The 14327-nt window shown below is 31.1% G+C and overlaps 2 protein-coding genes across 3 annotated transcripts in view; one reads left to right on the top strand and one right to left on the bottom strand.

Moving 5' to 3' along the window:
• The window catches only part of LOC133203926 (histone deacetylase complex subunit SAP18-like), a 37498-nt gene extending 31299 nt beyond the window's left edge, over positions 1-6199 (bottom strand). Inside the window, exons 1-3 of one of the 2 annotated variants that reach the window (XM_061339723.1) lie at positions 6092-6199; positions 1815-1921; positions 371-685 (exon numbers count right to left, since the gene is read on the bottom strand). In XM_061339723.1, coding sequence (XP_061195707.1) covers positions 403-685; positions 1815-1921; positions 6092-6160 — 459 coding nt within the window. In that variant the 5' untranslated portion in view covers positions 6161-6199 and the 3' untranslated portion in view covers positions 371-402. Of the gene's footprint in view, positions 1-147; positions 686-1814; positions 1922-6091 lie in introns of those variants that run through there. The other variant, XM_061339721.1, reaches the window with a different exon arrangement.
• A 43-nt stretch (positions 6200-6242) lies between these two features.
• Positions 6243-13298, top strand: LOC133203925 (uncharacterized). Its single transcript, XM_061339720.1, has 7 exons — positions 6243-6311; positions 6488-6636; positions 9716-9866; positions 11288-11527; positions 11747-11968; positions 12633-12704; positions 13041-13298. Exons 1-7 carry the CDS (start codon positions 6263-6265, stop codon positions 13214-13216), a joined length of 1059 nt encoding a protein of 352 aa, XP_061195704.1. The 5' UTR covers positions 6243-6262; the 3' UTR covers positions 13217-13298.
• The last annotated feature ends 1029 nt before the right edge of the window (positions 13299-14327 follow it).

Raw genomic sequence — 14327 nt, 5'->3', positions numbered from 1 at the left:
CCAATATGTTGACTGATATTCACACACCTGTAGACCCAGAGTCACTTATAATAGTTATATTCATATAACTAGGCAATCAGACATTCTTTAGATGAAGTCTAGAATGTACTGGAAAAAAATTACGACAAAGTAAAAGTTTAATCAATATTTGATTTTATGCTTTATTTCAAAAGAGAGATAATCTTTATCTCCTGGAATTGCTGCAGTTTTTGTATCTATAATGATGGTTGAAATGAACACATTTCTCATGAGATTGTGAATAATGGAAAAAAAATTAAAAGTACTTTGAAATTTCATACATATGCTCCATACAAGTATTTCACAAGCACAGACTTAGCATGACTATCAGGTAAAAAAAACATTCTTTCACAAAGATTCACTCTTTTACAAAATGTCATCCACTCAATATGGCGGTCTGTTCCTCCTTGGATTTGGCCTGTCATTTCTGGGTGGTGTGATGGCAATGTCGAGGAAATCTCCGATAACAAACTTTTTGCTGGCGAGGCTTATTCCATCATCTTGGCCGCGGTGACCAGCACAGGTGGTACCGATCTCCCGCAGTCTATAAACTGGTGCCCTGGGATCAGGATACACAATGGCAAAATCAAAGAATGTTCCTTTTCTCCTAGCCTCTGGGTTTACCTCCTTGACCAGACTTGTCAGCTCCTTAAGTGTTGCATCTAGCCTGTTTTCATAAAACAAACATGAGGAGTGAATTAATTTTTTCCTTTGTAAATGTTGCTTTTTCAGTAAGGCATAGATAAAAATTTTTTTGATATCTGTCATTCATTGTGTTGAATCTAGGATTTATACCTATGTATTAAAATCTATATTTTATATATTAGTAAATATATTTATTTATATAAAAAAAAATATATTAGAAGGATTGCTAATAATATTCTAAATGTAGTAAATACACATGTACTTGGGTTCAGCTAACAATATACATACATGTACCAGTTAACAAAAACATTTTCTCTAGGAAATGATCTACATTCATTGTGTGTGTGTGTGTGTGTGTGTGTGTGTGCTTCAACATCTTAATACAAAACATTTTTCTAGATATTATCCAAACAAATACCCTAAATTTTTAATTCCTTTTTCAAAGTTAAGTTTACCAATTTACCTAACTGCTATAAAACACACGCTTACTGAATATTTTCTTTGATTGTATTGTTGAATTACAGTTCTTTTTCTCATATAACAGAATTAAAGGACTGATATTAAATGTACACCTGTAAATGATCTCTTGACATATTTAAACAGAAATGATTACATATGTACTTTAATTAATTCCAACTTCTATTACAGAAGTTGTTTGTTCATAGGTATACATGTAATTATCAAGTAAATCTACAACACAAAACATCATGCATTTTTTGGAATGTAATTATAAATTTGTTTGGATGCATCATGTGTGTTCCTGAGAATAAAACATGTTGGTCTTGATGATGAAAGGTTTTTTTGTCGTCTTTTTAATCTTATTAGTACTAGTGGAAGAATACTCAGTGTCAACAGTGCAAAACACATATCAAAAATCAAACCCTTATAGTTTCATCTTGATTATATCCTTTTTTCTAGAACAAAAACATATTGATTCACCTCCTATGCATAATAATAACTGTTCAAAAATTGTTGATTATCAACGCACAAACATAATTCTCTGTCCTCCACCTGAACCAATGGAAGAGGGGTTGTAAGAGGATCAAGGCAGCATATTGTAACTTTATATTCTGAATTGTTTCAGTGCAGGACACATATCAAAAATCAAACCCTTATAGTTTCATCTTGATCATAAGTCACTGGTGACTTACCATGTGTAGATCTGAAGTTCATTAGCTGGGGTCTGTCCCCTGTGGTAGTCACTCATTGGATTATGTCGTCCTAGATTGCTGAAGACTCTTAGGAGAAGGGGACAGGTCTGAAATCACAAAAGATCACACATTTATTTATTTTTTTTTCATTTTTTTTTCTTTCAAATATTAACAATATATATTTTTAAAAATCGTACATCATTTAAATAGTAACCATTTTCAATCAAGAAGGAATCTAGTTTTTGCCCATACATGGCACTTTGTTTGGTCTGACTTTCCTTGCACCAGGGGCTAATGTCAATTCTTCCTCCCAAAAATCATATAAATGTGTTACAGTATCTTAAAAGAAAGAATATATATAAGAAAGTATCAAATGAATAATAATTTAACACAAGAGGACTAGCTCCTCTTAAGTTCTGTTAACAATGGTTCAAGGAATGTTTGGAGATATTTCACCAGCACTTCTTATGTGCATGATGTGTTCTTAAAAAGTGATAGATTTTGCGATGCATTCAACAGCACATTGTCCCTTGCTTACGGACATTTCCTATCTCCACTATGAAAGAGTTTCGCTAAGTTAACTAATCACCATATTAATATATAATAACTTATTATCTGCAAACTACTACTGTGTTTTTTCCAAAGGATCATAATTTCATGGAATCAAACTTTCAGTTCAAACCACAGGTTGAAAAAATACAACTTGATTCCATGGATTACTGTTTTATGTCTTCAGTGAACTTTAAGTGCAGTGTGACTGATTTCTTTGGAAAAGGATGAATCGTTTAAATGTCCAAATTTGGCCCCCCGATAAATTACAAAAAATTAAATCAAAATTTTTCTACATATTTTTGCCTCAATCTTTCCATCAAACATTGTAGTTTATTAATTTCAATTTCAATTTTTACCTCCTTGCGCTGTAATTAGGCATTTATGTGATTAATATAGCAGGGGTATGTTGTTTACATCGATTTCTCATAGACTTTAGGCCACACCCCCATTTTGCAAGCCCATTTTGTATATGAGCGCATGGATGTTTCAAGTTGTCGTAAATACGGTCAATGTAAAGCGTTATACTAGTCATTTACATTCATGAAAGAAATTGAAACAGTCTTGCGCTCATTTGTTATTTTCAAAAAAGGTGCAAAATCACGGGTACTTGTCTCTATAGTAAAGACACCTTGTTTACAAATTTCAACCCGTCTTTGACCTCATGAATAACAAAGCACTGAACACGTGACTCAAATCTATTCACTTTCGCGTTTTGAGCACACCTATGCGACATTGTGTCTAGTGTCTGCGAGCCATCGATGGTCAAATCATTTTTCAAATGGGTAATTAAAATTTTGGGAGAATTTTTTTTTTATGATTAAGATGTGTTAAGATTTTCAGTCGATTTTGTTTGATTTTTTTTCGGTATCTATCAATTTATATTGAAGTCCTGTAGCTTGCACTTACTGCTTGTGTCTCATAAATACAGAATTCTAAAATTTAAATTACTGTGGGTATACATGTATATTATACATTTGCCCTTGTTCCTAAATATACATCAGTGCTCCGTTCATTGACTTGGAAGATATGAAAGATTTTTTTTCAGTTAAAACTGTCATTAATTTTATAGTCCGTTATTTGAAAAACACCAATTCATCATACCTTTAGAAAAATAGTTTGTTAGTTACAAGTGCACAAATGCATACTTCCAATAGAAGAAACCTTCATGGAAAGAAATTAAAGTACGGAGCGCTCAAAAAACCTGTGTATCGGATGAAAAGTCACTGAATACATTTGCACAAAAAAGCACCCCTAATTTGAATAGAAGGAAGCTTCAGGTTTCTTCTGAAGCAAATGTTATAACTTTTTACATCGGCACAAAATTTTACAATTTTTTTTTGTTGCAGATCATTTAAAAAAGTCCATGTTCGCAGGTATTTTAAAAGCATAATGTTTAAAAGCAAGAACATGCATTTGTATGACCCTTTCACATGTCCGATCAACGATATTAGTAAAAAAAAAATCGGTCGAATGAAAAAGGGCGTTAAAATTACCTCGGAGTGATTTATTATTTATCTTACTACAGGGAGAAAGTTTGTTAAAATCAAAAAGTACAGGAGTGGATTTCGGCAATTAATGAATTCCTAAATGAGGAAGATCATATTAACTGGTCTGGCATGAATAAACATTTTTTTTTTTTTTTTTTTTTTTTTTTTTTGGAAACAATGCAATTTGGACTGTACAAAGTACACTGACACTGTTTTTTTTACCCACCAGCGATGATACTGACGTTTAAATTTTCACTTTCTTAACTATCTATTTTTTATACACCGAGTGTAGTTTTATATCATAATTCAACCGCCTACGTGTATTTGTTGTAGCACTCGGATTTTGCAAAAATCTACATATGTATGAAAAAATTTCAAATTATGTAATAAGCTTATATGGATTAATTATCTCTTTTTCAAAAAAAAGGTTTCTTTGAAGTATGAAAAATAGTGTATCCTTCGTTCTGTTTCCAAAGTCCATTGTGTATTCAATGTATAAATAATTTAATGAATTTCTAGTAAATCATTTCAAATACGACTCGTAAGTTAAGCAGAAAAGAAATCAAAGTTAAGCCAGCCAAATTAAAAAAATGTATGCTTACATTTTGTCTGTCTCTAGCATGAAAAAAAGGCTTTTTAGGTGTCAGTTAATCATAAAACTTAGTACACCTCGAACACACGCTAATGTATTCATTCATACTAATCGCACGCTTGATAGACGCTCCACCTTCTCATTTAAATAATACAACGACCTGCATAACTGTAATGGCGAAACCGGGATTTTACAGTGAAGTATGCGATTTTATTTAATCGATATAATGTATATATTGAAAGTCTCTTTCCCCAAAAAATCTTTTATGAGTATCTATACAGATTATGCTTGAAGACTTTAGCTATAATATAACAATGTTCTAATTTGAAAAGGTAAAATTATGCATTTAAAAAGGGGCGAGAAAGCAGTGTTATGAGGATTCATTCTTTGTATCGGCACTCATAGCGTAAATTAATCCTACATGGAAAAACTACAGAATATAATTTACCCTACAATAAAAGCACGAAAAGAGCGGTGTCAAATTCATTAGTTAGAAAAATCTAACTGTGTCTCAGGACAGGCCCTCATCGGATCCCTAGTACATTATCATTTTTAACGATAGAATATTCCATTCATCCATCATTAGTTTACCCCATTTTTCACAAGTCTATACAAACAGGGTTAGATTCTTCTGTATGATGATTAAAACCAGATAACCTACCTGTAGTTGGGATATTGTAATCTGTCTGGGTAATTTCCCCAACTTGTTTTATTTAACTAACCACTTTAACTCACATATCTGTTCTATACTGTAGTTATATGAACAGGTCCAGTACAATCAGTACATTTAGCTACGTAGCTAAAATTACCTACTGTAGCTTTATTTATCTACCTCAGGTAGCTTTATTTAGCTATTTCAATGCAACTTTTCACAATTTTGCTTTTTATTTTAAAAAGACAAAAAGTCACAAGTAAAAGTCTACTGATATTTATTCTACATGTAGGTATTATTTAAAAAGCAATCTAACGCAGAGATAGTTTGAACACTTTAAAGGAAAATATGTATTTTCATTGTTTGAGAAACTGTCCACTGCCTTATGTGCGATGAGGCGTGGATAAGTATGATTACTTCACATTGTGCTCATGTTAACCAAAACTGGTTTTCTTTGTTATTTCACTCAAGAAGTAACTGTTAGGTCACAAATTAACTGTTGTATATAGCCCCAAAACTTTTAGAACTTTGATTGCAATTGTGCAGAGAAAGACACATCTCCAAGAGTGATTTTTTCATGAACTGTTTTCAGATGAGTTCAAAGTTGAAAATTATCACTGCATCAAAGTGCAATTTCTGCACTTTCTGGGATAAATGCTAATTTAAGAAATATGTTTGATTTAGTAGCTAAATAAAGCTATTTCAGGTAGGTAAATAAAGCTATGTAGGTAATTCAAGCTACGTAGCTTAATCTAGTGATTGTACCAGACCTGATGAAGCTAAAAAAAATGTAGCTTAACTGCAGTATACGTATCAATTCATGTTTTGCAGATGTAGCTTTAATGAATAATAAACTGTATCGAGTTGACATGACCAGAACTCTTGCACGAGTAGCAGAGCATTTGCCTTTTTTTCTATAAAAAAGAGAAATGCAGGCTATATTGAAAAACACACAAACACACTGAGAAACACAAAGACACACTTATAAGGTTACCTTTTCTCTATCAACCGGCTTTTCCGGCTCTCGTTGCTCTTCAACAACCATGGACTCGACAGTGGCCATGTTTACTTTGTTATTAAAGCGTCAAAATGACTGTGAACGAGAACTGGTACTCGAAGCATTTTATGAACGAGTCCAACAATTATTTCCGGAAATGATTTCAAGATGGAGAAATTTGTTTTGTTTATGTTCTTAAAAATATCATTTATAGCAGGTAAGACTCATTAAAGTTTACATTTTTAACTCATATAGATTGCTCTTTTCCAGAGTATTTAATAGATTAAAATATTTTAAAAGGAATCATTAGTTTTAACGATCTATTTTTATGTGGGGGACAGGGGTTCTTCACTTGCATGGACTTTATCATATTTATCATTTATGCCTTTTTAGGAGACATCATTTTACAAACAGATGAGTTTTGTTCTGTCTGCTATGAAGAGTATTGTAGAAATCCAGCGTACTATCGAACCAAATACAACTTTCAAAACAGCATAGATGGATATGAGGATGTTAGGTCACAGTCCTATAATTTTTACCAGGTATGATACAGGATAAGTATTTGTTTGCTTTATATCACTTCAAGAATATTTCATTCATACTGGGAATTTGGGACACCATCAATTGCCGATGGAGAGCTGCTAATTTAGACCTGTAATCAGAACTTACATGTATGGCCATTAATCAGCTGTTAATCAGGTCTGGCACAATGTCTTGATTTAGCTATATAGCTTGATTTAGCTATATAGCTTTATTAAGCTATTCAGAATAGCTTGAATTAGCTATTTTATCACAGCTTTTTCTTAAATGTGTTATTATCTCAGCATGCACAAAAAGTTGCACCTTGGTGCAGTGATAATGTTCAACCTTGAACTCTTCTGAAAATAATGTATGTTTAAATCAGTCACCAAATTGCGTCTCCTTAAGGTCAAGATCTAGTAAATAAAAGGAGCCTACAGATTTCTCAAATTTGAGAAATAAATTCCTTTAATGAAGCTTTATAAGTATAGCTTGGTCAAATAAGGTGTTTTGGGGCATAATTTGTAGGTAAACAAGACGAAAAATCATATCTTAAACTTTCATTTTCAATGAAAAATTAAGAAAATCAGTCATGAATATGGTAGTTTTTTCCATATCAGACAAATTAAATGTGTCCAGATTGCCTACAGTCTCCCAGAAAATGGTATTTTGTATGTTCTTAGCCTCTTCTTTAAAATAATATTAAATTGAATATAGGTTTCGGGATTACTTTTCACATGATTTCAAATTGAATTCCAGAAAAGTACTTTATTTTCATCAAGGAGATGAGTACTAAACAAAAATTTAAGAAAGCTGTAAGATCTTTTTTATCTAAAAATGCTAGTGATACTACGTGAAGGCTTGTCTAATTTTATTTCTATTTAATTTTATTTTAGTTTTATAAGCATTATTGTGATAATTTTTAAGGAAAATGTGTAATGAGAAACATGTCATTTTTCAAAGCATTATGCTATATTCATTTAAGTACCCTGCCTAAATTCCATTATTAATGTAATATTTTTGTTACTAACGTATTTGTAATTTAAGGACCCCATTGGAAATAAGCTTTTTTATAAAGGCTTTTATGGGATATCCTTAGGTAATACCTATCATCTGTATGTCATGTAATTTATATAATAATACATGTATATGCTCAATTAGATCTTTATTAAGTAGCATAGTGCTGAGATAATGTCTGTTTTTTTTTTTTTTCTATTAGTGGGCTAATCTGTAATGTTTTAATTGTGTGTTATCATGACATTCTGTGATAATTTTACCTGAATAAAATGAAATGAAATGAAATACATAATTCATTTACAGCTGTAAAGTACGGGAAAAAGAAAGTTTAATTTGATTATGACATCATAATGGATCTAGCATCAAAAAGGCAGTCTAAAATCATTTACTAGATCTTGACCTTAAGAGACTTTGTACTCGAAGTTTCTGGGGCTATATAAAGCAATTGATACAGTTACTTTTTCAATGAAATTATAAAGGAGGCCAATTACAGTCAACAAGATAATTGATTGGTCATAATTCAGTACAATGAGAAGTAATCATACTTATCCACGCCTCAATGCACACAAGGTAGTGAACAGTTACCCAAACAATGGAAATTCATCTTTTGCTAAAAAGTATTCAAATGCTGCAATGTTAGAACTATCTTTGATTTTGCTTGTTGTCTTGATAGCCCAAAGTAAATACATGAATAGTCAAATACATGCGACTTTTTGTCTATTTCTAACATAAAACATTTTTGTGAAAAACTGCATATAAATAGCTTTATCAAACTATTTTGAATAGCTTAATAAAGCTATATAGCTATTTCAAGCTATATAGCTAAATCAAGAGATTGTGCTGGACCTGTTAATTGAGCAGTGAGATATCTTTTTTTGTGCCGGCTCCTACTGTGACAGGGTCTTGGTTTATAGTTTTCATCAGAAGTACTAATTTTTGTGTTCCATAGAGAGATTCAAATCTGTGACATTAAGATAAACTCCTTACTTCCTGTACTTCACAACTTTAGAAAGAAATGCTCTACCCACTGTTCCACTGGCAACTTGCAGGATATGCCACATCCCCTCTAAACAATTGATGATGTATTTACACTTCTCTGTAGATTCATGCTAGTATTTAAGAAATGAGTAAAATGAATTCATTTCAAACAAAAAGTTTGTCCCTTTGTTGCTAATTTAGAAAGAAAAACTGATTTTACAAACACTTTCGTTTGTCCTTTGCAAGTTTTCAGTGTTTATTTTTTACAGTTCTCTGTATAAAAACAATTAATTTAATTTTTCTGTTTGGCCTAAGATGGGTTAGTTCATACAATAAACTGACAATGTCAACAATACCTGTAAATTACAAAAATTAACCTTGGCAATTGTTATATGGTAAAGAAAAGAAAAATAAGGTAAACAATAAAAAATGATTTATCTGATGATCTGATTGGCCTGTAAAAGTCATCCCCCCTTATGAATTTTTTTAGCACTTCAAATTTATTGTTTGCAGGGATACACATTGTCTGTACCATTTCTAAAGTTAAGGTTTACCATTTCTCTAAGATGCATTTAGACTGAAAGTTTTTATAGTAATAGATATTAAATCTGTCTAGCAGTCCTACGTTTTATGACAATTATCAATGTGTAAGATAGTTAAAAAGAATACCTTTCTACCTACTCACCTTGAAAAATGTGGGTTGTTGGACATAATTAAAAAAAAAAAATAAGGATGGCAAATAGTAGGGGGGGGGGGGGGGTTCTCTGATTGACCATTCAAAGGGAAGTAAGTAAGTAATGTATTTATTTCCAATTTTGGGCCCAGAAGGCATACAAAGGCATAAGTAAGGGTAGTGAGTCTAGGAAACTGAATTTATATATTGTGCCTTGCATTCAACACTTTTAGTGTAGCTAAGTTTACAGAAAACAATTTTTATGCACTTCTCAGTTGGATCTTTCAACATTGAACAAATTAATTTTAATAGTTACTGTAAATGTGTACCATTAAGATAAAAATAAACAAGTATATCATTTCAATTTAATATTTGTTATTTGTGTGGATAACTTCTATTGACATGGTAATAGCTTAATCGTTCATTATTTACAGGACTCAAGGAACTGTATTGTATCCATAAAGGCCAAGCCTGAGCATCAGATAACAGTTGCTTTAGATGTTCTTGACATTGATGCCAACCATGGTCCTGTTAATGAAGATGGCATTCCATCCTACTGCAAAGATTTTCTGAAACTTTTTAATGGTTTGTTTTATATTAGGGATGTCAATTTTGTCAATGATTAATATTCGAATATTCAATGAAAGTATTCGAATATATTCAAATATTCGATAAAATAAATAAAAATCTGGTTTATTTTAAATACACATCATGCTACTCTCATGAAAGGTTTAGCGTAGTTATTCTTATATTGGAAGTAAAATTGTACAAAGACTTTTGTATATGTACAATAAGGAATTCCATTTGATATTTGTCAATGTTTGAAATAAATGATTGATTTAAATGTAGAAAAGTATAATTTTAACAAATGATACATGTGTATTTATAGTAGCTCCAAGGAACCAGTCGCCTTACCAAGGATAGTTGTATACTGTTCAGATTTCAATACATGTAATTAATTACAATTATCAACCTAATAAGAGATATGATTATAATCTTTGCTACAATGTTTTTAAAATATAAACAAATATTACCATAGACAATTTTCCTAGGTAATTACATGTAACTAATTTCCCGATAATGAATATAAAATTCAAGATTATGTACAACCCAAGATAATCAAGTAATTTACACATTTATTCTGAAATTGAGCCCCACTACAATATTAATTACAGACTAATTCTATCGGACAATCATTCAATGATCAATTAAATTTATTTTGATAAGTTTACTATTCAGGTCTTTTAGACATTCTAAGAAGGTTTTCATTTTTTGTCCTCGATTCTAGATCCGATTGTATTTATTTAATAAAAACTAGGAAAGTACGTTTTGTTATTATACATAAAGCATTGTTGTATAATTCTTTAATACCTTACTCAAAACAAAATAATTTTGTAGATATATATGACAAGAAAGTAGTGAAAGAAATCAGGCGATCAAAATTGATCGCTAGTAAATTAAACAGGGATAAATCCAGCACTGTTCTAATCAAAATTTATTAATCACAGTACTTCTTTTTTATGAAATCTGAAAAAACACAGAATATTCGAATCTTAAATTCATATTCGAATATCAACTCATCGAATGAATATTCGAATGTTCGAAAATTCGTTGACATCCCTATTTTATATATATAAAGGTGACATATAACTCATATTCAGTTTCTCAATCCAACTCGGACTTCAGAAACTGTCCTGGACATCTTTTATTTTTTCTACATTGCTCAATGGGGTTGCTAAATTTGTATACAAAAAGATCAGGACCTAAATGTATACATATGCCTTGGTCTTTTAGATTTTAAAACTGTCTAATTAAAGCTGAATAAAAATGTTTGTGTACTCAAATTGGCATCCACAATACTACAAGTTTGAACAATTTTTATAGAAAAATGTGGTAATGATATTTGATAATTGAGAAAATTTTCTCATTATGAATGCAAACATTGAGTATACAAACAAATATTTATTTGCAATTTCAAATTTATGTGGAACTTCGCCCCTTTGCAGGGCCTCGTGTTGACAATGCCAGACTGATCCCTGGATTTCCCCCTGGAGGTTTGTGTGGGAAAATCCGATCCTCCGCAGATTTCCCCAATCTGAGATCCTTCAAAACTACACAGAATGAACTGACTGTACAGTTTGTTACTGACAATAAAAAAGATAGCAAAATTGGATTCACGCTCCGAATCAGGCAGATTCCTTACTCTAATCCAGGGAACCTGTATCCAGATGGCAGTAATCCTGGTGGTATGTTGAACATAAAAGGACATGTTTCTATTTAAAAAAATTTCAACTATTAAAATTGCTTGCTCTTGCAAGAAAAGACAAGAAAAATTGGAATAGGCCAATCTTTAAGGAAAAATAATGCTAAAACTGCTTAGAATCTTTCGAGAAAGATAAATTCTACTATCAAATTAGAGAAAGATCGTTTGAAGAAATACTCCATTTTATAAATTCCCTTCAAAGGTTGGAGTGATGGCTCGTTCAACGAGTTCCAGAATAACTGGGATGAACAGATTGTGATCCCTGGGGGACAGGGTCCGGGCAGTGGGAACGATTACGACAAGGAAACGAATGGTCTGACCTGCTACTCCTGTAGTTACTGTAACGTAGAACCATTTAAACCTGAGGACTCTGGTGTGGGTACGGAGACAGGATGTCATGTCTGCTCCAAGGAGTGGGACGATGGTAGGTTTTAATGGGTATTCCAGAAGGGGATTCATTTGTACATGTGTATATAAACAATAAATTATTGCCTTCAGGGCAGATTTATCTGAATTCAGAATGAGTTGGGTCATTTAACTGCTTTTTCAAGACTTGAAGACCAGGTGGTCACATATATGAGAGATAATATCTTTGATTCTGGTAATTGAATGAGATGCAGAAACATATGTTAGTCAGTTACAAAAATGAGGCAATTTTATGAATGTAAGAGTTATGTCCCCATTCCCCATGTCACGTTAAAAGTAAACCTAAATATTTTGAATTTGTTATGATACATTTGGACTTTGCAGGCAAAAAAACACATGCACTGGTTGACAAATATTTTGAATTTGTTATAATAAATTTGGAGATTGCAGCAAAAAACACATGTGGTGGTTGACATTTTCATTCCTACATGTACATAGCTTTAAAAATGTTGTGTAACATTTCATTCTCTGATGATGATTTTATAATTTATGTGTACTTCTGCATTAAAAATCAAAGGAAAATAATAGAAAATAAGGTGCTTCATAGTTAACTTCTTTTATTATAAATTTTGGTATTATAAATGCAAACTTCATTATCTGCATAGTCATTAAAATAGAATTGAAATGTTTTTTTTTCAGTAATTGTTCATTTTATTTTGCAGAATACCAAGTTGCCAGAAGAAAGTGTTACTCCCAGATTGAGTATTACAGAGTGCTACAAAGCTTAGGAACAGGTTATTATCATTTCATTGAGTGGTTTATCTTTTGTCTGAGTGACCTTTTTGTGTAAGAGAAATTCACTGTATAGCCATGACACAAAAAATTGCAAAATAAGATAAGAAAGATGTGAATGATAAAGAATAAGGGGGTATATTTTTGAAATATTACATATTAATAATGCAAAGAACAGAGGAGAAAATGAAAAACCAATCTGAAAAATATAGTACCAATAATGTTCAGTGTAATGTATTGTATTATCAGACTTGTATCAGACTTGTATAAAATTAATGTAATCTTGTAAAGTGTGACTGTTAAACAGTATTTTTAGGGATTTTGGTATCTCTTTTCAGATTTGCAGCCAGTCACAGACTACATTGGTTGTAAAAAATTTATCACCACCTATCAGCGAGCCGTAAACTACTGCTTCTGCAAGGGAAACAAGTGCAATTCAGGCAATCATGTGATGTACAGTCCAATAGTTGTGATTTTTAGCCTTTTATTAGTGAAGTTTTTATACAAAATCTGAGAAAAACTTCATCTTTTAGAAAGGAACTGTTTTTCTACAAGGCTGTGCCATTTTATGGATTGGAATATACATATCATGACTTCATTACACATATCATTTTGATATATTTTGTGTATATATATATATATATATATATATATATATATATATATATATATATATATATATTGAAATTCATTCCAATTGTTCAAATGTTTTTTTTTATGATTTTCTTGTTGTGAATTTTATTATTATAATAATAAGAAAATTTTGCTATTTTATGGTTGTGAGATATACTGTAAAGCCTTATTATCTTGAACTCGATGGGACCAATTAAAAAAAAAACTTCAAAATATCCAAAGATTCAAAATGTTGAGGGTAAAATACTCCAAGAAAAAATGCTTGGACCTCCAACACACTTCAACATATCCATGGTATTTGAGCCATTGTATTTGAAATAGCCATGTTCTAGATACCAAAGTTTAGCTGTACTTGTAAAATGTGCGAAAGGTTGTGCATATCCATTTAATATTATTGTCATCTAGACTTATCTCTGTGTTTGTCATTCCATGCAATATCACATCACCTCCCTATATGAAGATTCCATTCATACTTGTTTTCTAGTGCATTATACACAATTTGACTTTTGATATCATAAATTAAAAAAAAATTGCACTGTTTGTGATTTGCATATTTACATCTGATTTTTTCTTCCAAATAATGCAATTTTTTTCTTGCATATTTTAAAATTTTAAACATTTATTTTCATTATGCGTTTTTATACATGTATTTATGTGTACCATATTAGTTAATAAACATGAATATAAGTTTATATGTTTTACATTCCTTATGTTGAGTGATGTCATTCTTATGTTAAGCATCGAATGATGCAAGACTCTTCTTTTCAAAATAACAATTCTTTTAAATATTCATACAATAAGGATGCATTCTGGAGGTTCAATTAGTGAGTAGTTACTTTGATAAAAGAAATAATACTATTTTTTTTTTTTAATTTTTTCTGTTTTGGAGCTATATAATTCATTGTAGTTCTTTGTTGTTAATTGCTATTTTTTATTTATATGTATACAATGTACTTTCCATTTTATTCATAATCAAACCTTTTCTTTGTATA

This window comes from Saccostrea echinata, unplaced genomic scaffold (genome assembly GCF_033153115.1).
Source record: "Saccostrea echinata isolate AGI-Se365-2 ecotype Australia unplaced genomic scaffold, CSIRO_AGI_Sech_v1 ptg000052l, whole genome shotgun sequence".
Classification (NCBI taxonomy): domain Eukaryota; kingdom Metazoa; phylum Mollusca; class Bivalvia; order Ostreida; family Ostreidae; genus Saccostrea; species Saccostrea echinata.
This window is presented reverse-complemented; position numbering and strand designations above follow the sequence as displayed.